The 26,383-nt window shown below is 37.0% G+C and overlaps 1 protein-coding gene across 5 annotated transcripts; it reads left to right on the forward strand.

Annotated features, from left to right (window-relative positions):
- LOC129769736 (receptor expression-enhancing protein 5) lies at positions 1-26,028 on the forward strand. 5 transcript variants are annotated; one of them, XM_055772180.1, is made up of 5 exons: positions 1-160; positions 482-637; positions 24,834-25,066; positions 25,128-25,227; positions 25,370-26,028. In XM_055772180.1, the coding sequence occupies exons 2-5, from the start codon at positions 508-510 to the stop codon at positions 25,447-25,449; spliced, it is 543 nt and encodes a 180-aa protein (XP_055628155.1). In that variant the 5' UTR covers positions 1-160; positions 482-507; the 3' UTR covers positions 25,450-26,028. The 5 variants fall into 5 exon arrangements, with proteins under 5 accessions (XP_055628155.1, XP_055628153.1, XP_055628154.1 ...); XM_055772178.1 differs by lacking the exons at positions 1-160; positions 482-637 and adding exons at positions 15,226-15,301; positions 16,041-16,145; XM_055772179.1 differs by lacking the exons at positions 1-160; positions 482-637 and adding exons at positions 15,458-15,530; positions 16,041-16,145.
- The last annotated feature ends 355 nt before the right edge of the window (positions 26,029-26,383 follow it).

Consider the following 26,383-nt stretch of genomic DNA (forward strand, 5'->3'; position numbering starts at 1 on the left):
CAGACCTCTTTGAGAAAAACATTGCTTGCCTGTGACATTGCATCGACGCCAGAGCTTCTTGCCGCAAATTTTGTCATCATCAGAAAGGAGCTGGAACGTAAAGCGGATAAACATCGTCATTAGTGTTGTATTTTCAAACACGAGGAGTCAGCGTAATTATGTAAATTACTTGTTCCATTTGCTGTTGGATAGCATAACGAAAATTTGTTATATATAATAATGTATAACCTTTAATCCGATGTTGGATGCTGCGTGCGTGTGTAACCATAGCAAGAGTGAATTTGTTATTCGCACTCTCGCTATGGTTACAATTTTGTCCTAAAAATAAATGCGTCTGGGATTTTGCGATAGTCTTATTTCGTGCTTTGGAGCATTCATTTCGACGTCTGTTACGTTTTGTTGCATTCCCAGTTCGCATTAAGAAATAATTATCCGATCAATAATTGCAGTCTGGTGTGCATAATTATTTTTTTTCCTCTAGATACCCGCGTGTGTGACTAAGCGAAAATGGCTCAAAAATTGGAAGATGTACGAACATCGATTGAGAAGTCATTGAAAGATGATTCCAAACCGTGGACACCGGCATTCAAGCTAGCTGAAGAGAAATCTGGCGTTCCTAGGCTTTACATTTTTCTGGGTAAGTGCAAAACAGCAGACAATACAATACACATTGAATTTCACATCAACAGTCGCGACATTTGGTTGTGTTTAGCGGCCGGAGATAATTATGGCAATGACAGTGAACCATTCGCATTCGTCTGAGATATTTGTTCCGAACAAGTTGTTGCAAATGGTGTAACACGCATTGGATGCTATTATTTGAAAACATACATTTTCATTTTGAAAAAAACGATCTCTGAAGGTATTCAACTATTTAGCTTTTAATGAATGTTTAACTATAAAGCTTTCTTTAGATAAAGGAATACTATTCGCGCATCTAAGTCGATTGTGAAATATGGAAGCTGAACTTAACTAATAATATTTGAGGACTTCTTTTTATTGAACCATAGGTAATTTTTTAAAGATTATCGTAAACAAGTGGATAGAAATTTCGTATTATTATTTTTGAGTATTTCTAACAAATAGTTACGAATAGTTGATTTTTCATTAGAATTTATTTTAATGTCTAAGCGTGAAGGATTACAGCCCTAAATACTTTCAAATTGGATAGATGCTGCTATATCTTTGCAGGAGATCTGATCGAACTAAATATGTAGTATTGTTCATAGATTATCGCTTGTTTGCGCGAAGAATGGATGTTTCATTTCAATTTTCAATGCACTTCTGTAACTCGATATTCGAGTCAGATCCCTGTTTCGATAGAGTTGAGTTGATGTACATCGTTATTGCATTCTTTTTCACTCTGGGAATAGAAAAACTAACAGAGAGCTTTGTCGGCATATTATCTAAATAATACCCAATAGTTTGAAAGAATATCTGACAGATCTGAGACTATCCAAAGATATGATCGAAATCTTTCTTGACCTTCAATGAGAACATACCGAGGTGGATCAGTAGGAAAAGACGGTGTCGTAATTGTATATGGAGTGTATATAGAAGAAACAAAATAATGTTCAAAATACTCACGGTTTCATGGTGATTTGAGTCAAATTTCTCGTGAAATCTAACAACTGTTTGTTTTTTTAACAGATGACAACTATACTGTGAATAATTACCATCAGTTGTTTGGTGAAAAGTTCCAGAGAGCAGTCGTATTGTTATTTCTCGAAAGCAGTAACATTTTCGGTGAAATGCTGCTTAATTGACGACTTTTTTTTTGCAATTCCACGCACTCCGACACAGAGCCATAGAAATATCAATAAGGTATAGTGAAAAGAAGTTCGTTTATTTCTATGGCTGTGGGGGAAATGGCTTAAAAGGTGTACTAAAATATTACTTTTAATCATCTTTTTCGACGTGATTTCACAAATATCCACTGTATGCTGTTACATTATATTTAGAATCTGCGGAAACTTTAATAAAATGTATGTTTTTCATTGATAAAACACTCACTGAGAAAGCATTTTCACATGGATGTGGTAGGCAAACAAACACCAATATCACGATGTGAAAAATAGACCCGGCAGCGCATTCTAAGCCGCTCGTAACCCCACCATTTTCGTTACCTTCATTTCCAGGACATTGGTCTTACCCCCAGTTCTCCTAATAGTGCCCAGTGAAAAGTTTCTGATTTTAAAATACATGCTGAGCAAGGAAGCTGAAGATCACGAGAAGTGCTGGAAATTGCGTTGAACACTTTAATTTCTCTAGATCCGTTTATAGTGGACCCATCGATGAAGTATAAATTATCACCCATTCTTCGCATCGTTGGAACGATATCTGATAGATTTCAATCTAGAATTCCATAAATATTCTGCCGTTTGTCTTCTTCTTGAAAGTCTCTAACGTTCCCAGAGGAGCTTTCGGTCACTCGGTCACGGGAAAACTTATATTAAATTGATACTATCAGGAAATTGAACATGATTCACAGTATATGAAAGCGAATCAAGTTGCTTGGAGATAACATAAAAACATGCATTTTTTTGGTTCCATTTCGTCATTTCCGTGAACTAATTGTAAATAATAATAAATACAGCGAGAAATCCTCGAACTTCAAAAAAATCTTGTTAATTTCCGGCAAAAAAAACTGATTTTCCAGACCTAATTTAAAATGATGCATCCTATGGGCAAAATAAAAAAAAATAACGGTTCTAAAATGTTACGATAATGAATAAATATAGATGGTATGTTGAAAAATGAAATATAATATCGATTCTACATGTTGAATACAGTCCCAAATTGCAAGAAAGTCGACACCTATTCTCTCATTCAGACGCATCGTATCACGTTGTTAAACGAATTATTGCCGCTTGATTGTGTAAGAGGAAAAAGTCAATGGTTCGCTAATGGGGAAAGAGGAAATTGGACGTTTTGTAACGAACGCGCACTTTGATGATTTCCCCTGACTAGGATTGCATTCTAGTAGTTTTCAACACCTGGGTAGTTCAAATCTAGTTTTGTTTATTATTGGTAATGAACAAGATTAGATTTTAGAGAATCATTATTTTATTTGTTAACATCCATCTATACAAATTAAAATGAATCGCCAAATGTGTTGCTCAGCGCGAAACCCGAGAAAGAAATCGTTCGATTTGAGCCGTCTTTGTTTTTTTGTATTCGTCTCTGCCTGTAGATCAGCTATATTCAACCTGCGGCCCGCGGGCAACATGTGGCCCGGCAGGCTTTTTCGGTTGGCCCATCTGGTGTTACTTTATTTTGAACTATTTTTAATGTGTAACAATAACGAAAACCTATGAAATCATCACCTATTTTTTACGTAGGGCTATATCTTTCAGTAATGGTGCAAAATCAGAAAACAGAACACGGTTTTATGAAATAGAAATAGAAAATGCAGCGTTTTTTAATTTATCGAGTATAAACAAGCTATTCGCGATTTCACAACACTCATGATTCAGAGTTTAGTTTAGTTTTCCAAATAGGCTTTTTTTTTTCAAAGTTAAAGCCGAATAAATTGAAGTTTTAAAGCCTCTATAATTCGAACTTGCAGACCGCAGTCTTTCTCAGCACTGATTTCAGACAAAGCTGATTTGTTCGATAGAAAGGACAAATGAAAGGCTGGTATCCACATAGTGATGTATGTTCGGTGGAGACACTGTGATGATTTTCACGCCGTCTGGTGGAGTGTTTCTTTGTTTTTGCACCACATCATTCTTGCATCTGTACTGGAGTGCAAGTTGGAAATTTCGAAAACGATATGGTAACATTTGGGGAGCAAGGATTCGAGCGTTAACATCTCTTTGCCGGTTGAGAGAAGTGGTATTACAATTACTTCCAAAAGATAAAAAGTGTATAAGTGATGTTTGTTAATTATTGACCTAATTTTTCACAGCAAAATGAATGAAATGAAATGAATGTGAAATGAAATAAATGAAATCACAAAAATCTATAAGTTTTGGTGAAATCATAAGAACTCAGTAGATGATGCATGTCGTCGGATGGCCGCTAAAGTAGTATAAATATCGTGTTTACCCTGGCTGGTTTCAGTTTCTGTATTGCTACCATGTTGAACGAACGTGCAGAGCTTGCACAAGTTAAGCATAAAAAATATTAAAAATATAACCAATCTTCACATAACGGTATGAAAACCAACATGGTGCGAGTTTTCATACAGATATGTGGAGATTGTTGCGTATAATTGAATCACACGTACAAATTGTTGAATTTATGGTGGAAGAGAGATTCTGTAAATTTGGAAGCGTGTTCGGATTTATTGGTGTAATGATGATGATGTTTTGAATTATAGAGGCTCTCTCAGATTCTCAGACTTCCTCAGTTAATACGCCTCTAGCCTTAAAAAAGGCCAATTTGGAAAACTAAATAAAACATTCGGCCTTGACAAAGACCATTTGGAATGCTGCCGCTGTCGCTGCCATTGTTTCAGGGTTTAAAATGTCATCATAGTGCAACGCATTTGAAGCCGGACGTAAAAAGCTATTTTCAGCAGTGAGTGCTGTGTTCTTCTGTGGAAACTGGAAGTTTGCGAAACATTCGAAAACAATGAAACCTCTCCCTCACTCAGAGCATTCATTCAACGGCCCTCAGTGCTACCAAATATTTGTTTGTTTTTCGGCATTCATAATTCCTACGTTAACAATGCGGTCGTGTCTTAGACACAAGCGGCCCGCGACACCATGACTACCACGTGTTTGTGGCCCATCTGAAAAAAAGGTTGAGTACCGCTGCTGTAGATCAATGTTATGGAGAGAAAAGCCGGAAAATTTTCGGAAAACTCTGAAGAAAATTCGGAAAATTGAATTCCATACGCTTTACAATTACACCGTGATAAACGTTTTCAGTCCATTCGATGTTTCCGTTAACAAAATTGATCTTTGTCCGGAGATAGAAATGGATTCAGGTGAAATAAAGGGCCTGATTCTCGAATACACTACGAATACACTTCACGGTGGAAACGGAATGAAACGTATTCGCGATGACAAAGGTACAGTGTCGACATCTGGATACGAGATTAGTTTCCCACTAAATTTATCATTATAATATCAAATTATCTTCAGATGAATCTTTTGTATGAGATTATTATATCACATGAAGAAAACAAAGTTTTCCACTCACATTGAATACCAGTTTGATACGAAGAAGTTAATTTTCATTAATGATTATTTGAAAAGTGCTCATTCTGCCTGAGAACTCATTATTATCTTCGACACTTCACTAACTCGTAAAACGTAGTTCAATGGCGTGCCGTTTATTTCGTTTCCACCGTGAAGTGTATTCGAGAATCAGGCCCAAAGCATTTCTATATCTTCAATCTGTCTATCTATATAAGGGCCTGCTTGTTTGGTAGTATAACTATTGACTATAGCTGCCATATTGATAGTACCCTTAAGCATGTCGCATGTCAAAATATAAATAAAAACAGAAATCGCTCTCTCAAAAACCATTCTGCTGTAGTTCTGTGCACATTGTATGATAATTGTAAAACACATCAGTTATTTGACTATACGTACATGGTCCACTGTGACTGAACCAAATGAAGCATTTTTTAAGATTTGGTTCACTATGACTGGACAATTTCGAAATATTTCTCAATCAATTTACAGCTGTGAGTCAAAGCGTGCCATTCTGTTATGAAAATTTGAGCGAGAAGGTGTGTTTGGTTGGAACTGCATAAACATTAGGTTGCATTCAGCATAATAGTCTCTGCCATCTATTACAGGCATGAATAAGATTGCACGGCAAACATGTTAAAGCATAAACTTTCCATTTTCAATCATCTTACATTATCGTCAATAGAATAGTAAAATACGAATTCATTGTCATCACTACAGTCTAAATCGAACGAGCTTGTATATGGATAGTTTAATGATTTCTGTACGTAGAACGTGCTCATTTTACACTAACGGGTTCAAGCACATTTCAACAAGGTACCAATTCGCTTCAGTTTTGTTGGTTCCCGGAATAAAACGCTGCAGAAAACGACTACATTTATACACATGATGTTTTTCCCACGCCACATTTCTAGCCTACTACACTTTTTCCAAACGGTTGTTTCTGTTGTTTACTGCACTGCCCATATTTGTATAGGAGGCGTAAGCGACAAAATGAACTAAATCGAATTTTTCGCTGATACGCATTCTACACAATGTTATACGTATACTCAACATGCGAACAAACATTTTTTGTTCGAAAACATTTGAGCAATTTTGAAAAAACGTTTCCAAAAAATCACTGTTTGTCCGCATAAAAGGCGTAGTTACATACAGCTTTCATACATTGTTCGATAATCAACAATTACCAGTATTGTGTGCTGCAAGATAAATTTACATTTGAATCACACTCTTTGTTAGGTCCTAACACGCCCTTCATGATAGTGTCTTATCACTTAGCGTTTCCTAATAGATGAATATAAACAACTATAGAAATGCTGCTCATATAGTTACTATTCTCTGTTCACTGCGCTGCGATGAACGTAGAGAGCAATTTTGTTTTTTATGTCGTAATTACTTAAATTTCTGCATTTGAATCTTCATTATCTACTAATGAAACAATCAGATCAGTAGTAAAATATATCGGTAATATAATATTGTTTTTTTGGTTAATTCGACGTACTTAACACATACCGTTGGTGTAAGTAAAAAAAATCAGACTTTAAATAACCAGTCAGTTTAATTTACTTATTTTTACAATAGTCAGTTACATAAATAAACAGTCCATTTCATCGTGCGTTATCAATATTAACAATAGACAGTCTAAATGTATGCAGTCGAAGATTTAACGATTTAGATACAGCTCCTATATAGAAATTTTACTACAAATTCAGCAAATTTTCGAACATCTATCTTGAATATTTAACCCCAGTTCAATAAAATACATCGATATTTTTTTAAAACTGATGTGATGGTTAGAAGTATAATGAGAGCCTCTGGAGAAGATTATAGACTTAAAGATAGATTTTCGATCGGATAACTTTTTTTTTCTCGGCGCTTGATTTTATCCGACATCCGTTTTGTCCGGGGAAATGGATTCATTTTCACCTTCCGTATCGGATCTATCATAGATTTGCAACAAATCCAAAGCACTTTTTCCAGACATTTCACTAAATTTCTTCCAAACCTCTTTGACTTTATCGTACAACGACTGAAACTATCGACGAAGACGTTTTAACTATTAGCGGAAACGTGAATGTGAACACTACAGACAAAGCAACCTGGTGATTACGTCTAGCTATGCGAACAAACGTTTGTTGAAACGATTGATTGTCCGCATAAATAGACGCAAGCGTTTTCCTAATGGTAAAAATATGTTTTATTCCGCAAAATCTCCTAGGCTCTCTTTTGACCGATAATATCCTTCAACTGGACAGATTATTTAATCGGAAATATGCATGGCTATGCTTGTAGACCAAAAAACAACAAAAATGCGTTTTCCCAAAATTAATGGTGTTGGTGATTACATCTCCTATGCAATCATGGGCAGTGCAGCGATTTATTCTGGTCACGGGTTTGACTACGAGGGTGGTCCGATAAGTACTTAGCCTCATCGGCCGATGGTGTCAGTATCGCAAGAGATATTACTTATCGTGCAGTACATTCTGTTCGCGGATTTTAGAAAAATGAAAAAATGGAAATCCTGCCGTTATCACGGCCAAATTGGTCGAATTGCACTACGAACTCCTGCCCCATCCACCATATTCTCCAGATTTGGCCTCGTGCGACTTTTTTTTGTTTCCAAACTTGAAAAAGTCACTCGCCGGGCAGAAATTTGAGTCGAATGAGGAGGTAATCGCCGCCACGGAGACCTACTTTGCAAACCTCGAGAAAACGTATCTTTCAGATGGATTAAAGAAGTTGGAGCATCGCTGGGTCGGGTGTATCGAGCTAAGAGTAGACTCTGTTGAAAACTAAATTTCCAAAATTTTAGTTTTTTTTGTAGGCTAAGTACTTATCGGACTGCCCTCGTATGTCGACCAGATCCTTCCAGTCGAATAGTGTCATTCACGAATTGTTTTATGATCGTAGTTCATTTTCTCCTTCTTCAAAAGGGATTTGAGACGTTCTAGATATACGGCATTGCGCCATACTTTTTGAATGGCACCCTGCGTTTACTCGAAAATTGCAAGGATTTCGTTATCGCATTCGACGAAAAGTTAACCCTTTCACGTACAACATCGAGTCTCATTCGATGTGAAATTATTGTGCCAAAACGTACAACATCGAGTCTCTCTCTCGTGGTGCGCTTGCCTATCACAAGGCGTTAAGACGCTCAGCAGAGTAGTGGAATTGCTCGATGCGTAACCCATCGAGGCGTTTGCATTTGGTCCGGTCTTTTGAAAATTAAATCGTACGCGAATGGGTTAAATAAGATTTCTCAAAAACAACAGATGGATGTTAGCGTCCGTTACTGAAATGGAGGGCATGGTGGAATCCAGGTACATTGACTCAACTTTTCTAAGCACAACGCGTTCACAAGCAAGTCCAATCGACGGATTGGAGAAATTTTTTGAAGCTAAACCTAGTATTTTGAAGAAAGCGGGTCAACTCATCATGGACTATCCCCATGTTAATTGAAAGCGATGAAGCAGTTGAATGAAGAAAATCGTGAAATCCGAGGTAGTCAAAACTACGACCTCACGAATATAGGTAGCGACGGTTTGTATGATGTGCACAATTCATTCAAAGAAGGAATGAAAAAGACTGGTTGGAAATTTAATGAATTCCTCCAGTGATTGTACAGCCTGTTTAAGAACGTTCCGGTAAGATGTGCGGAGTATTCTTCAACTACTGAATCGGTAAAGTTCCCTCTGAAGTTTTGCGGAGTAAGATGGATTAAAAACCAACCGGTGGCAGGGAGAGCCCTGGACATGTAAAGTACAAAGATACACATCCAGATTTTCGTAGGAGTTTTGCTACTGTTTTCACAGCCAGTACCTCTAGAGTAGTTGCAGAGGCTGTTGAGGATAAATTGTTGTCATGGAGGGAAATAAAGACTGAGAAAAATATCTTGGTTTTTCGACAGAATTGTAAAGAGCATTTTTTCGTAAAATGAAGGAACGATCCTTTGTCGTATCCCGTTACAGGATATATTTCTTGTATCGATCCAGCAGTTATTGAAAACTATCCTGATGTTTTCGCCTCCAACATTTCGTAGAGGAATGTAGAATCAGTGGTATCGTGGCGAACAAAATTAAACAAGATTTCGTCGAGTTGTATGATACTCTGGGTACGTGCGATATACGAAAAAACTGTTGTCGAAGAGAAGAACGTTTGGACATCTTGTGGGTGAAGAAACTCATAGACGCAGCGGGAAAATAGTATACAAACTTGTTTGACTTTGTCAAATGGATCCTCATTCTGTCGCATAGCATGGCTAAATTGGAGCGAGGTTTCTCCGTATACAAAGAATGTTCGTTTATAAACCAAAACGACCAGAGCTTGGTAGCTCAGCGCATTGTTCTGTACTGTCATCTTAGATGCTGGTGGAGTTTTAAATGTTGAAAAATCAAAAAGTCTCATCTAATAAGCAAAGAGCTCTCAGGAGTTTTTCGGTGAGGCTCTTAAGAAGTTTAATCAGGAAGATGCAGATAAGAAGATCTGACAAAACGGGAGCGCAAAGCGGTGCAGGAAGCGAAGGAGTTAGAGGCCAGAAAAGTACAAATACTTGCGGATACTCAGAAAGAGTTATCATCAATTGACGAGCAGATGAAGTTGATAAGGCAGTGAACCAACAAATGAACGTTTTTCAAAGATAATATTTATATATCAAGTTGTACGATTAATAAAAATGTAAACATTCTCTCTTGATATAAGTTTTATTTTATCCAACTTTTTTTCAATAATTCTGTCCCATTTTTTCAGTTCTATTGTTTGTTATACTACATTTCATATTCTCTGACAATCTTCAACAGAAGAAAAGTGAATTCAACTTGTTTTGTAGAAAGTTTGCATGTAAATTAAAAACCAAGAATTTTTCAAAAAAACTATCAGGAAAGCCACGAAATAATCAGGAATTTCAAAACACAAATCAAGTTGCCACCATGGTTCAACGACTTGTTCTTCCTCTCCTTCTAGTTCGTTCCGCATAACTGTTTCGAAAGGAGTTTCCTGTACGACAGGATCTATTTCCCTTGGAATCATTCTATTTTCACTCAAAAATATCACGTCACGGCTGACTACTATGCTCTTCACTCCGGGACTGTACACTAGGGTGCCAATGAAAATGGTCATCTCTAGTTTCAAAAAGTTACCGCATAAAAAATGTTCACTACCTCGAAAAAAACGCCCTATGCCAAATATTACCTCAATCGGACTTAAGGGAGAGTGGCGCAAAGCGGTCGAAGTTTGGGTTTTTTGAAAACCGAAAAATAACTCAAGGGAAGAGTAAATGAAATCGGGGTTTTCGAATCGGGGAATTCTAAATTGTGATGCCAAATGTCTTGAAATTGCATGAAACGTCGAGATCTAGTTGTTCCGTCTGCTGGGAACTGTGGGGTGGACTGTATATGTCTGGTTGATCCACTCATGGAAACAACCGGTGCGTGGAAGGAACCCTTGTGTTCCTCACGCCTTACTCTTCTGGGTGGGAGCCCCTGTGGCTCCGCTCCATGCTCTGAAAAGAGCAAGTAAACTCTTTACTCTTTGAGGATGTGTTTTAGGAAATCTTTCTGTTGGATCTGGGTCAGAGTAATGCAAGGTGAGCGCATGATGTTTGAGAACTTTACGCTATATACATTTTATTCTTCTTAAATTCACTCATTTCAATATGTACACTTGGTTGCATTAGTTTCATTGCTGCACATGCGAATGTGCCACTATTCTGCTACTGGAGTACTGTAACCCCGCTCATGCGGTTGAATTGTTTTCATACTGCTACTGATGTTGAGGTTATGCTACTGTTGTTGCTTCTCTTGCAACGTTTGGTGTTTTCTTCACTAGGCTAAGGATGTTGGGGCTACTCTTGCCGTTGCCGGTACACAGTTATCGCGGCTCGTGCGATACTGATACTTCTTCGTCTTATCGCACTCTTGCGATGATGTGTTGGCTGCTTGCGTTTGCTCCTCTTGCTGGTGTTCTCGATTTGCACTTGGTGATGGTTGAATGAATACTGTCCTTCCGCGCGGTCGGGTGGCTGCTTTTATGCTCGGCTGTTGCGTCACGAAAAAAAAAGGGGTGGGATTTACGATCTGATTCGTTTCCCTTTTCAGTGCGCTTCTCGGACTGAACACTAGTATCATCTCGAAAAAAAAATTGTCAAAAATCGACACTCTGGGACCTATTTTTTTCGGAATACGAAACGAAACGTATGATTTTGGTATGAAAAAAAATGTGTGTAATTAATATACTGATTTCTCGAAAACTTGTACCGTGTTTATCTTACAATTAGTGGAAATTGTTGAAAAATAGTTTTTCTTAGCTGTTTCGATGCTCCGAACCAAAATGTATTGTCATTTAGTAGTGAAAAAAAGCCGTTGAAGTACATCCTCTGTCAATCTACCTGCGAGAGAGGTAAACCGAATTAATGAAATTTGATATAAAAATATTTAGTGTTCATAAAATACCTAAAATACAAAGATCTGGCTTCTATTCAAGCAGTGCTCTAATATTTTTCAAAATATTTTCCTTAGAACGTGTGAAATATGGTCGTCAAAAGCTGCGCAAATTGCCCGGAGAACATGCAAGTCGGACGAAATTTGCTTGAAGCTGACTCCGAACAATCTGTAAAATTCGAAAGCCGTATTGTTTGTGTCGTCCCCGGATGTAAGCAGAGATATCGCCCGGAATTTCTTTTCATGCCTTCCCTTCGAAAACGGACAAATCGCGGTATCTAGACTGGATCCAACGACTACGGCTAAAGATAGAACCTACAAAAACCTCCCGTATTTGTAGCCTCCATTTCACCGTGTCGAACTTCTACTCTCCAAGTACTCACATTCACATTTTCGCACTTTTGAAAAAGTGTGAAACAGTCCAACTTGGTGCAATGTGCAATAATAAAGAAATAAAATAAAACATACTTAAGCAAATGATACAAAACAGCCATGACGTGTTTGCACTTCCCTTTGTCAACTTTACAGGAACACGAAAACAACTATTTGGAGAAGGAGATTTTCGTACGAATTTTTATTGTATGGGGTTCCGAGCTTGGAGATGTTGACTGGAGACAGAACGAGAAAATACTGAAGCCTTCATCGTGAACTTCTTCAACACCAACTATTAAAAGATGTCCAGCTTTGAATACTCTTTCGCCTTCGACGACTAAACGGCTTCCACCCGCAGCGTAATCGAACACATCCGCAAACTCCACAGCCACGTAGCAGGTTTCATTTTCTCCGACTGATGGCTCCTGATAATGCATGAAACAAGGTCACAGAAAAACACTTATAAGATAAATTCAGCTTAAGCTACGGCAAAGTTTTTTTCACTGCATAAGGAAAACTCATTTTCCAACCGTTTGGAAGATAAATTTTGCACACAATTATTAATTTTTATTAAAATTTAGTATCCTGAAAGTTTGTTTACTTTTTCACAAGTAAAGACAGTGTCCTTTGGATGCGGTAAGAAAACGTTTTCCCTTGCAGTAAATTTATGTGATTTAACTAAATTAGCATCCTAGAGGATAGTTCTTTCGATACATACTCACCATTACGAAAATTTCTGCAAAAAACGTTAAAAACGGTGCGTTTAAAAATCACATTCTTTTTGCAATTCTTTGTTGACATTCGCTTCACGCACACAAGCTGTCAAATTCAGCTTCGTAGTCACGAATAAGTGCGCGAGGGGAAACGGTATAAATATACAGAGGACTGTGGAAAGGGATCTGACTGCAAATAGAGATGTCTAAATTTTTCGTTTATTCAATTGTCGATTAATCGTGGGGTCATTTTTAAATATTCGATTCATTCGAATAATTGTTTTTCAGTATTCGATCAACCGAGCGAATATTTATTTCTTGTAATCAAAAAGAACAAACATATTTGTAATAAAAAAGTATGATGTCATAATTTTAAAAGTTACATTAAATATAATTTTGAAATAAACATGGTGCAGAATAATTGTTTTTGAATGAAATGGTATTTTAGTATATTGATAAATTTACCATTTCATGATGTTTTGAGGATGATTGAAAAAAATGTACACAATGAGAATGATGCACAATATTATTATTGTACCAACATAAAATTTTTTCTGTTCAAAATTACCTGTTCTTTGAATGTTGAATGAAATAGATGATTTGTTTGAATATTTCTGCTTGGTCCTAATAGCTACTAGTTCAAAAGAGGTACATTTATAGAATCATTGACCACTAGTATGGTATATTTTCCTCGGCACTCTGAATTTGAATACTACTATTTTAGAACGGGAGCACCTTCTCTAAGTCCGCATTTTACTCCTGCAGACCCTGAATTCTTCTTCCCAGTCTCCTCCACCACCAGGGAATCATTTTTATGGTTCAACCGTAAATGATTTAGCATATCCGAAGAATTTCGACGAAACACCATGACGGTTAACACTCCTATACTCGCGCATAGGTCTGAAAGACCAAGAAATCAATAATTCGTTCATTTCTCAGAAAACATCAACACTACGACATTGCGATTCTCTCTAGCTTCGTCATTCGTTGTTTATCATCGTTTGGCGTATCATATAAGTTGGTACGAAGGGGACGTATATCACTTTTTCACTACCTTCGGTCTGAGACACCGATGCGCGTACAGGAGTAACTTTTTTGGACAAGTGACTTTTTTCCTATTCTAGAATATTGTTCAATGAAATGTATAAATTAATGTCAGTGGCGTGGAATATTTATTAAATATAATGCGTTATATCATTTTCGGACTATTCTTATTTGATTTTAGTCCTTTTTTCACCGGATTGAATGGATTCTTATATTATTCGTCGATATACTCGTCGTTAGATTCATACGTGCAAAAGTAAAGTACAAATGTTTGACATTCGTATAGTTGTTCACTAAATATAATGGTCACGCATATACACACTTATGCAATAAATGCACTTGCGGAAGAATTGTAAACTGTAAATTATAAATTAATCGGTGGCTTATGGTTATTTTTACAGTTACAGCTTCGGGTTTTTTCTACAATATATGAGCTGAACAATATCGACGATAAAACAAGTCGCAGGAAGTTCCTAGAAATCCTTTTATATCATCTTTTTATGCCCCATCAAAAACAGGCATTAAGTTTTTGTTAACCAAGAACACAGAAACAAAGAATATTAGATATAGGAAAAAAAAACTTGAAATTCCAGAAACCTTACAATCGAATAATTAACCGACGTCTCTAACTGCAAAACGCGGGAAAAATACCTCCATCACCGACCGACACCGAAAGTCGATTTATTCTCTTGAGCTGAAACATATAAGATAGAGTATATTACAAACCTTACTTTAACCGTAAAAGACTTACCTTTTAATTTTTCAATGCTCTTATTCCCACCAAAATAATACCTCACACAAAGAGCAAAAAAAGATATTGCAAAATATTGCAGATTGTTTACATACAAAATCCAAGATGGCTGAAAGGCCTTTCTCATAAGTCGCGCTACCGTATTGTATCTATCGTGATAACAAATTCGATAAAAGGCGCCTTTTTCGAAATCCATGTGTGTTGGGTTGGGTTTGGTTTCATCACACCTTTTCGTGTCAAGCTAGCAAGATATTAGAATACTCGTTTTTAGAGGCGAATGAACTGCAAAGTTTAAAGCCTCTTAAAAACAAAGAAAGAAGAATACTCGTGCAACTCGTGGGATTTTTCTCAAAGAAAAATTCTCCAACTCGATGAAGAATGCTCTGTAGTTATCATGTTATATACAATGGTACATTAAATTCACTACAATACAGTCGATTGCCGGAGGCCTGCATGTACATGAATATATAGAACCTTATGAAATACGCAGAAGCTGGTTATTACTGCTATAAGCACAAACAAACGTGGCATCATTCTTATAGCGTTAATTTAGAGCAATATCAGCAAACCTGAGAAAAGTAATGCATGAAAAGAACATGTAGTGTACTGGAAAATATGATCCATATAAGTGCTTCTCTCAACAAACCGGTTTCGGATAGTTATATCTTTCTCTTGTTGACCGGTGTACATTCGTTATTTACCCAAACGAATGGGCCACGAGGCGTTCAAACAGCTGTTCGAAGTGTGCACCGAATTTTTGTTTAGCTTCTGTTCAGTTGATGCACGTAAAGCAAACTCGCGTTATCACGCTTATCGTTTACCGTGGAGTTGCTCGCATTGGTGTTTTCTGCTTGTAGGAATAGTAACGTGGCCTTGGCAATTTTTGTTCTACTGACAATGATCTACTATTGTATAAAATGAGTGACGCTATCAGTTTCTTCAATAGTGTTTGATAATAGAAGGAAATAGTAAAATAGTGTCATCAATGTATGCCAACATTGTTCTGATTATATGTTGTTTGATCGCGTACTATCCACATGTATCCCATCCGGTCAGCTGTTCAACGCATGTTAGCATTTTTCCCCAAAAAATGTGACTTTCAAAAAATCACATTGTAATAAAAAACGATGTGAAGAGCATTGGATCTAAGTGTGTACGATGAGTGGTAGAGTTTTGAATGAATGATCGGACAGAAAAGATACGACCGGTTAAGATTTTTGGCGGTACCAGGCATGCCGAGTGTTTGCAGCTATTATTAGAAATCTCTGGTTGGACCGACTAATCGGCGGCCCGGTAGAAGACGTATATTTCAATGTGTAATATGAAATGTCATGCGGTACAATGGTCGTGTAGTCCCGGGAAACATGCTGGGGGTATATTGGTAGACAAAGGGGGAATATTTTTATAATTTTGGCCGGCTTGTTACAGTATAGGACTACGATAGTAGATCATTGTTCGCTAGATCGTTCGTGACAATCTTCTTCGTGGGTTGTTTTAATATTGGTTGTTTGTTTTGACTGGAACATTTTTAAACGTGGTAAAAATATGTCAACTAGTTGTGTCATTTGAAATTTAACAGCGGACGTGTATCACAGGAATAACAACATGCAACAGGAAAGCAACGAACAAGACACTGTCGATGGACAACAAAAAACAGACTATCGTACCGGATGCATAGTGATTGGTAAATACAAGCTCTCTCCCAAAGAACTGATCCAGTGTGCAATAAGTGGAGAATAAATACGTGGTCGATTGGTTTACTCGACAACATGCAGAATAGTGCGAATAATTTCTATTTATAAATTGGTACAAATTTGACCCATTGTCGTGAATTTGGATGTCACATGCATGTGAATTACATTTCCCCGCAAACCGATTTCAAAAATCTTGATTTGGCTCGGAGCTTTGAGCAAAGCAGTGAAACAAATCAAATTCGAGTACCCGAGATGCCTGGGTATAAATTTGGACCCTTATTTTTTTTATTTTTTCAAATTAAAAGAATCGTTCTGAAATCACTGAAAAATGTATTTTTTGACATTTTCATACAAAATAGAAGAGAAGTACACTATCTTACGTAAAAACTTTGACTTTTAAAAACTTTGACGAAAAAGCATGCAATTTTACAAAACAAAGAAGAACAAAAAAACGATTTTTTCAAAAAAAAAAAAAAGGTGAACAAATTTCATCTCGATTTATTTCTAACTAAAAAAGTAAAACGAATCAAAAGCTTGTACAAAAGTCGCAAACGTAGCATGGGCATGCAATACTTAGCATAGTGTATCATCAACACTATGTTTACATTGGGGTGCCAAATTACCCGCATACCGAATTTTCACTTTGGAATGAAATCTATGAAATTTGTGATTAAAATCCCGATACACTTACTCGAATTCGTTGAAGAACTTCAATTTCTTGATCCAAATCAGCTTTAATATTTAATATCGGCTCACTATTCGATTTCTAATGATTTTTTAAAAGACGCACATGAAAACTTTTCGAGATTTACTACATTACTAGAAGTCTTTTTTTATCCACCACCAGGGTGCGCTCATTACCGCCGGAGATCCGAGTGGGTACCAAATTACCCACGGGGTACCGAATTTGTAACAGTTCCTCTATTTATTTGAAGAAGAGAGTGTAATTGAATGGAAAAAACTCCAGAAAATATGTTTTCTCCGTTTGCATTCAGTTTTAATAGTCATCTAATTCAGCCTCTCCAAAACAGAGTAATTTTTGTTACTCCAACAAAAATAACAAAATTCGATTTTTTTCCTGTTATTAATTGAAAAGAAAGCAACTGAATATAAATCATGAAAGTATAAAGAGCTATAAAATAACATAGAAACGTATTAATCGATTGTGGTTTCACTGATGTAAGAATCAGAACATACCATAACTACCATAACTCGAGACAAACATATTTTTACATATTCAACCAGATTATAAAGGTTCTGGAATATAAAGTGTGCATATTTCTAAAATTATTTGTCTCTGTATTCTTGGTAAACCAAGAATTAACGCCTTTTTAGATGGGGCATGAAAAATGATATAAATTTTTCTTGTTTTCTTGTCGATATTGTTCATCATTAAAAAAACCGAAACTGTTACTGTAAAAAATAACCATAAACCACCGATTAGTTTATAGTTTATTGTTTACAATTCTTCCACAATCGCAATTCTCTCACAAATGAGTATATATGTGACCAATGTTTTTAGCGTATAATTATTCGAAAGTCAAACATTTGTATTTCGCTTTTGCACGTATGACTCTAACAACGTTCAATCCGGTGACAAAAAGGACTAAAATCAAAAAAGAATAGTCCGGTTATGATTTGATGCATTATATTCTATAAATATTCCACGCCACTAACATTAATTTATACATTTCATTCAACAATATTGTAGAATATGAAAAAGTCTCTTGTCCAAAAAAGTTACTACTATACACTCGCGTCGGTGTCTCAGACCGAAAGTGTTAAAAAAGTTACACTCGTCCCCTTTGAACCAACACATGCGATACGCCAAACGATGACGAACGACGAATGACGAAGCTAGACAGAATCGCGAAGTCGTAATCTTGATATTTTCTGAGAAATTAACGGATTATTGATTTCTCGGTCTCTCAGACCTATGCACGAATATAGGAGTATTAACCCATTACTGCCCAGGTGTAGGTTATGTTTACTTTGCGACTTTTGCGGGAAACTCGAACTTTACAAGCTTCAATACACAACAAAAATGACAGATAAAATGACACTGACAGAAAAAACACTCTTAAATTGTCATGTGGTATCAATTAAAATGCGCTTAACACTTTAGTTTCATCGAAAACAGTTTTTCAAAAACGGGCATTTTTGCGTATTAAATTTCATACGCTGGGCACTAATTGGTTAATGATCATTGATTAGTTATTAAACAGAAGCTAAAATCAGTGCCCTTTATTTTGTGTTTTATCAATCGTGAATCGGTTTTGTCCTTTACAAAAGACTACTTGCGTTGTCGAGCTTTAAGCGGCATCACTGCTAATCACACAAATAATTCAAGTTAAATTTTTGTTCATGCGTCGAGCTCAAAGGGTTAATCCAAGGCCGAGATTGCTATTGATGTAGTTTTTTGTGTAATCCAACAAACAATTATCGGATCAAGCGTTTTGATACGTTCCAGCGATGGACAGTACTTTGAAGTGTATGATGACTTTAGTTTATTATTGATGGCTATGTCTACTATTGATGCATGAAATGGTTACTATCTGTAAGTATAATATTGTATGAGTTAGAATATACCCAATCATAAGTTCTGTTTGCCCAATCGCGACTGCTGCCAGCAGAGAAATTTGTAACAAAAAAAAAATATGACACTGCAGACGTGTAGTTTGACGTCTCTCTTTCCTTCCCAGCAACAATGAAATTTAGTCTGTACGAGAAGCGTGTGACAACTGTCGCGTTATTTACGCTATTTAGTCGAAACATATCTACGAGCTGTAAAAACCGCTTCCTATCAATGAACGATTCATGTTCCGTACACTGCAACGGTACAAAGAAACAGCTAATGTGGGAGATAGACCCAGAGAGGGGCGTCAATGGTCGGTACGGCTGCACAATGTTCTTTCATTTCCTAAACGTATTCAGCACAATCTTCTGCGAAAAAAAACGTCTATTGTCGAAATGAACGTTACCCGCGCAGCATAAGTCATATTTTATGGGTGAGCCTGGTGAGTACAGGTGATCTGTGCTATTTATCGATGCCTAATTTAAAACAAATACAATAAAAACGATGCAGGAAGTTTCTAAAATGGTCCAAAAGCATGATTAGCAGCAAACCTACCAGACTTCATCTTCGCAAATGATTGACCGTCCGGAAGACCAGACTTCAATTTACTCGATTATTTACTTTTGACTTTCTCGCATTCAATAAAAAAAATAGCTTTTATCTCATTTTTTCCTCGCGTTATGAATATCCAAACAACTGGCAGAACTTATGGTCTTACTCTAGGTATTGCATGAATTATCGAACAGAACTTCCAGCTCACATTCGTTTGTTCAAATATGATCTTGCAGAAGTCATTCCTTCCAGTGGCACTCGTTTGTTATTACATGCTACGAATCATGACAGAAACGAGAACAAGAGAAATATGTTTCGATTAGCACTTGGCGAACCGATTAGTATGCGAACCAAAACGCCATTGACCTCTACATGTCGAAAACTCTGAAATGTCAAACATTGTCTGAACGCGCCTCATTCTATTTTTTAATTGGTCCAATCTGTGTTCAAATTATACCGATCAAAAGGAGCGACCAGAGTAACAGCGAAATACAATTTGAATACAGCAATAGCACTGCGAAAACAATCGTAGCTATCCACCGTGCATACAATTCTATCTAAAAGAAAGCGAGCGAGAAATAAGAAAACAAGCCACCATATAAGTTTTGGGTTCACTCTTGTCAACCACAGTCTCGCAGCTAGGGAGCAGACAACAGTACAGTTGTCGCGGATAAAGCGATAAGCGACTAAAAATAAGATTTTTTTCTTAAAATAAGAAACACTAAATAAAGATATTTCAGCATGAAAACTATGTTTTATCAATACAGAAATCATAAAATTATCCATCTGTAAGATCGTGTCAGATAATGTGAAAGCCATGACCAAAATAAAATAGCATGTGCCTGCCTCTCACTGACGAATTTCTACTGTATTTTCTAATGCTGAGATCACACGCAATGGCGTTGCTCGGTACGAAGGAAGAATGGAGGATATCGCACACTGTTCTATTCCTGGAGAGAACGAAACATTGCATCGCAAGCACATTTGTTTATTCATTTTCGCCAAATAAATGTAGACTGCATACTTATATATTGATGTTACAATGTTTTGATTGAGCTGATTGTATATGTGCTTTAGAGTGCCAATGGATGTATGGGAAAAAAGTGGCCCTCGAATTTTCAAAGCGAACTTGATTAAAAATGTTGATTCCCACGAAAAATATCAGCTCAATCGGACTTCATTTACTAGTGTCGCACAGCGGTCAAAGTTTGAGCCTTTTGAAAACCAAAAAATCAACCAAGGGGGAAATCAGAGATTTCGAAAAAAAGATTAATGCCAAATGTCTTCAAATTGTATAAAAGGTCGAGATCCACTGTCATCTCGAAAATTTTTTTTGTCAAAAATCGACACTCTGGGACTTTTTTTTTCGTTTTTTCGGAATACGAGGCACAACGTATGGTTTAGGGTGCCAATGAAAATCGTCATATCAATTGTTCTTACGGAACTCCTTGCAAAATGTTGATTTGCACGATAAAATACCCTCTGAAAAATATTGGCTCATACGAACTTCATTTACTGTTGTTGCAGATCTCAAAATTTAGGTTTTCTGAAAATCGAAAAATCACCCAAGGGGGAGTAAAGGAAATTGTGACCTTCAAAAAAAAAGTTGATGCCAAATGTCTTAGAATTGCATAAAACGTCGAGTATAAGTTTAAAGCATCCTTAATTCAAGACATCATCATCATCAACCTCGGTTTCTATTTTGTTGCCGTGTTGAACGGACGAGCAAATTTTGCTGCTTCATAATGTATTCTCAGAATATGCACATAACAAGCATAGTGCGGAGCTTGCACTGACGCACAGAAGTAAAGCAGTGGAAAAGTATTGTACATTGCATTAGCGAAACACTCATTTTCAGCCAGGTAGTAGAAGTTTTTCTAGGCGCGGAATCGCTACGGAATGAGAGTCAATGGAATATGTCAAACCGCATTACAATTCTGATCTTTTTTTAAGTTCTGAGACTCGATAAAAAAATACTTCGCATCGGTTTTCATACCGTTATGTGGAGAGTATTTGTATATGATTGAATCACTCGTAAACATTCTAGATTTCATGCGTTGACAATGATGGTGGTGTTTACACAAATAAGGAATCAAAAATGGATTAGAACAATACTTGTATCAAAATGTAGGAACTGAATGTGAATATCTCTAGATTATTCAATACAGGTTAAAATTTGGCCAAACTTTCACCAGTGATAGCTAAGTTATAATTTCAACGTTAGTGTACACCTAGCAGAAAGGCTAACGGGATCTGCGTAAATCTTAAAATTGTAGAGCGGATTGCGATTCTCTTTCTTTACGCGCTCATTGATAAATATCGCACGTGAGCTACAATTGTAATAGTAGTACTAAAACATCAGCCAATTGGATCACTGGTCGGCCTCCGAAAATCAGCCAAATTATAGTTCAATTATTCGTGTAAATTAAGAAAAGTAGTGTAGAATAAATTATTGTATATAATTGAATAAACCTTTTGTGCGCAGAATTGAACTGTGTCGTAGTGTTGTCACTTCATGTAAATGGATAAAATGGGGCCTCAACTGACCCTTGTTCAAATTGAAAAGAACGTGTAGTTGCAGTAATTTGTAGATAAGGGTACCGTCACAAATCCGGAAACCTTGCAACGGGAAAATCTTTTGGAACGGTGTGAATAGTAGTTACAATTCCCAACAAATGGTAAAAAATAAAATCGCATGGGCTGTAGTGTGTATGTCTAGAAAAGGAGATTTATTACGTGCATTGGTAATGAGGACAAAAATTTCGACATATGGCCAGATTAAGTATCGTTCTCGCGAGAACAAGAATGATTCATGCATCAACTATCCTCAACTGTCTCCATGAAATTTCAAATAGTTCGATGTATCCTAAAGTACAGCAGAACTTCGATGATCCGCGGTGTGGATTATCCGCAATAGCGAGTTCTATAGTAATTTTATAGAGAGGATATCATCTGATCGGTCTAGTAGTTCAAAAGTTATGAATTTTTGAAAAAACTCATTTTTGGAAAAAAGAGGGGAAAATGGATTTTTCGGACCTCCACAAAAACGAAATGAGTAACCCTGAAAAAAAGGGTCTTATATTTTGCGAAAAGGAACAAACCTACCACTTTTCACGAAAATCTGAAAACCACTATATCGGTTTGGCATTGAATGGCTGACTACTAGCGAGATTTTGTACCATTCGCCACCTTGATAAGTAACTGATTTCACTGATTTACAAAACTAAATGAACAACTTTTTATGTTAGTACAAGTGATCACCACATAATGTCGCATATGTACATATTAAACTGGGGGTTATTGCACCTCTTCAAAAAAAAATGTTTCTGAGCCATTTATTTATTTATTTATTATTCAACACCATCCGACAATAAGTTTTAATGGTAAAATAAACTTGAACTTAGATTGGGAAAAGCCACCTTGAGCAAACGTTAAATTTGAACTCAAAGCGGCATAAAAACCCAATATCTTTTCACAATGGTACACAAAATAAAATAACATAAAAACTAGGCGAATAACAAAGATGGATAACAATTATGACAATACTATACTACGCATACATTTCACAGTTGCACACAAAATATTCTAAAAGGACAATGAATTTTCACGACGATTATATTCTAACGCCATCTGACGAATGGGTTCTTGAAGACCATAATTAGTGCGATGTGCATCAACCCGTAGTAGATGTTGGTTCCGTCGAGGCCGAACAGCGCAGTGAAACTGAAGTCGCGACAGAACAGCAGGGCAATCGAAGCACCCCGATAGGATTTTGTGGGCAGTCTTTACGGTAATATCCTTGCGTCGCTGCTCGAGAGGAGCTATGCCAACTAGCTGACAAAGATCCTCATACGGTGGCAAATTATCATAATTCCTCCAAGGCAGCATGCGAAAAATTCTACGAATGAAGCACTGTTGTATTCGTTCAATACGGAGTATCCAGTACTCATAATGCGGATTCCAAACAACACAGCTTGTCTCAAGGATGGAACGAACTAATGAGCAATAGAGAGTTCGTGAAGTGCCAGGATCACAAAATTCTCTACCGATTCGAAAGATTGTTCCGAGCTGACGGTACGCTTTATTGATGATGAATGTATAATGTTGCCTAAACGACATTGGGCTGTCCAAAACAACAGCTAGGTCCGTCACGTTATCACTTCGCTGGAGTAACGAGCCATTAATGCTGTAATCAAAAACTATTGGTTGTTTTTTTCGGGTAAAACTGATAGCAGTGCATTTCTGAATGCTGATTGTCATTAGATTAAAGCTGTACCATTCCGCAAATAAATCAATCAAGCTTTGAAGTCTCAAACAGTCTCTGGTGGTCTCAGTTGGTAGATAAATTTTTACGTCGTCAGCGTAGCATAACCTTGTTCCATGAGGCAATAGTCGGGTGATGTCGTTAACGAACAGCGAGAATAGCAAAATGCTACCTTGCGGTACTCCGGAACCATTCTGGAACCACCTCGATTGAGAGGAACCCACTCTCACGGAAATTTTGCGATTGCGTAGATATGTGCTTAGCCACGAAAGCAAACTAGATGATACTCCTAATTTGTTGAGTTTGGCAAGCAAGATTCAATCGAATTAATTTTGTACATTTTCTCAGCGAGTTTAAGTCCCATCGGTGGAATTCAGCAGCTTAACCATTTCCCTAGCCGGTCTTGCTCGGTGTGATCAGGCATTGTCATCAAAAAAATCATGTTGTGTTGCCTTTCGCTGACATTTCGGTCGTTTTCGGAGCAGGACACAGTTCAATTCGATTAATTGTGTTCGGCAACCTTCACTGTTAACAGTTTCACCGGTCTTTAAAAGGTAGTACCAGGTCCAAGAAAACGCACAACATTGTCTTCTCTCCGAAGCAAACTGGCCTGGTGTACGATGTGGCCGGTAGGCCGTGATAAACATATGATATTTTGCACTTGGGATTCCTAAAATATATTCGCTTTTCTTACCCGATCACGAACCGATGCAGAATTGACTTTCTTTTGTATCTGGCAAGCAAAATTACGAAAATACTTTTCCGGTTTTCTCTTTTTCTGAATCTTTTCCATGGCTTTTAAATATTAGGAATCGGTTGATTGGTCAACATTTAATTGTTCTGCGAGTCGTTGAGTTCGTCCATCGTAATTATAAATTTTGCCATTCTGTGTCTTCAATCGAACTTCATGGTGGTTTTCCCCGTTCCTAACACCAAAAAATAGTACTTTTAAACTTTTTGAATCACTCATAACATAGCGGTATGTCAAGAGCATGCTCGCTGTAAGTTTCCACCAACATTCTATGTGTATAGGAAGGGGATTTGTTTTTAGTTTATACCAAAAATACAATGTAGGTCACAGTCAAATTGAAATTGACATGTCGATTCCTGGCCCAATAATCTCGGCTCCTCAGCTCAGCTGTTTTCTTGGCGATTTTTTTCCGGTAAGCCTTGATAAGAGCTACACTCTCTGAAACAAGATTTGTTAATGAAAGCGATTATCACATTGTGAACACATAATTAATACTTAACGCCAAACTAAATACATCTTCGTTTTTCTCCTTCTAGGTTGTGTTGCCATAGTGGTTCTCTATTTAGCCTTCGGCTATGCTGCACAGATTCTCTGCAACGCGATTGGGGTGGCCTATCCAGCGTACATCTCAATGAAAGCGATCGAAACCCGCACCAAAGAAGACGACACCAGATGGCTCACCTATTGGGTTATTTACGGTGTGCTTTCTGTATTTGAGCATTTCTCTTTCTTCCTGGTGCAAATTATTCCGTTCTACTGGCTGCTGAAGGTAAGAATTGTGATCAGGGTTTGCATACATGAACTTCTGACTGATTCCATATCTTTTTCAGTGCATTTTCTTTGTTTGGTGTATGGTACCGATCGAAAACAACGGATCGACCGTCATGTACAACAAGGTTATCCTGCCTTATTTCAGGAAATATGAAAAAAGTAAGTAAAAGCATTGAGGTTTTTGCCAGTTCCCGTAGTTACAAAATTGCTGTCAATTCCTGCAAACTAACACTGTGCTGAACACTTGAGGAACATCATTGAATAGTTATTTTATTCACATATTTTTATTTATTTTTTCAAGGTGCGGACAATTTGATTGGTCAGGCCACTGACAAAATCAAGCAGGTAGCCGGTGATGTGATCTCCAAAAAGTTGTCTTAAATATTCATCTAGTGTTAGTAATCTAATGTTTGTGGCAAAATTCACATTTTTTGCGTTTCTGAGAGGGCTTACCCAACCGTTTATAGTCTTTTTTCATTCGTCACATTGCCTGTTTTATCAGTTCTATTGTACACACCGCAGGATATTGCCTTTTATTTGTACGCGCCTGCGCCGTTTTAACTTTTCATAAAGTATGTGCATCTTTCCGCTTTACATTTTCAAAGTTCAACACATAAAATGTACCATATGTTTGAAGCAACAGGAGAACTAGTTTAAATTCTAGTGATTAGACTGGAGATATGGTTAAGTAGAAGATACAATACAATCAACAAACGGAAATCGCTTGGAAAAAGGGACAGCACATCTAGAAACATTAGATATTTACAAGCACAGTCACAGGCTTATTGATACAGATAAAGGATACTGGTTAGCCATTATTCACTTAATCAACATTCAAAAAACAAGACATACACAAAGAACAGCGTTGTAAACAAAACTGGAACACGGAGAAAGACGCGAAAAGCATGTTCGATATTTTTTAGAAACTTCTGTAATGAATAAAAAAAGGTTAAAAACAAATTGCGATGTTCACAATTCGAAAGAAATACTTCCAATCAACACGACATTTTCACATACAGATGAAAAAGTGTGATTTGTAATTTCTTCTCCCCATCTTTTCAAATAGCGAAAACCAATGGAGGATCCCCCAACCAACATAGATCTGGTGCTACTGATGAGTTTTTGCACTGTGAGGATGATTACAAAAAAATTAAAGAATGAAATATGAACGACCGAACCAACCAATGAACCGGTAGCATGTTCTCGATGAAGGTATCACGCAACATGAGAGTAGTTAAATTACATCATCATTCTCTTGTAGTAATTGATTATGTTAACCGAAAATAAACTATTAGGCCACTGTGAAATCTGACTT

The sequence above is a fragment of the Toxorhynchites rutilus genome, chromosome 2, assembly GCF_029784135.1.
Source record: "Toxorhynchites rutilus septentrionalis strain SRP chromosome 2, ASM2978413v1, whole genome shotgun sequence".
NCBI lineage: Eukaryota > Metazoa > Arthropoda > Insecta > Diptera > Culicidae > Toxorhynchites > Toxorhynchites rutilus.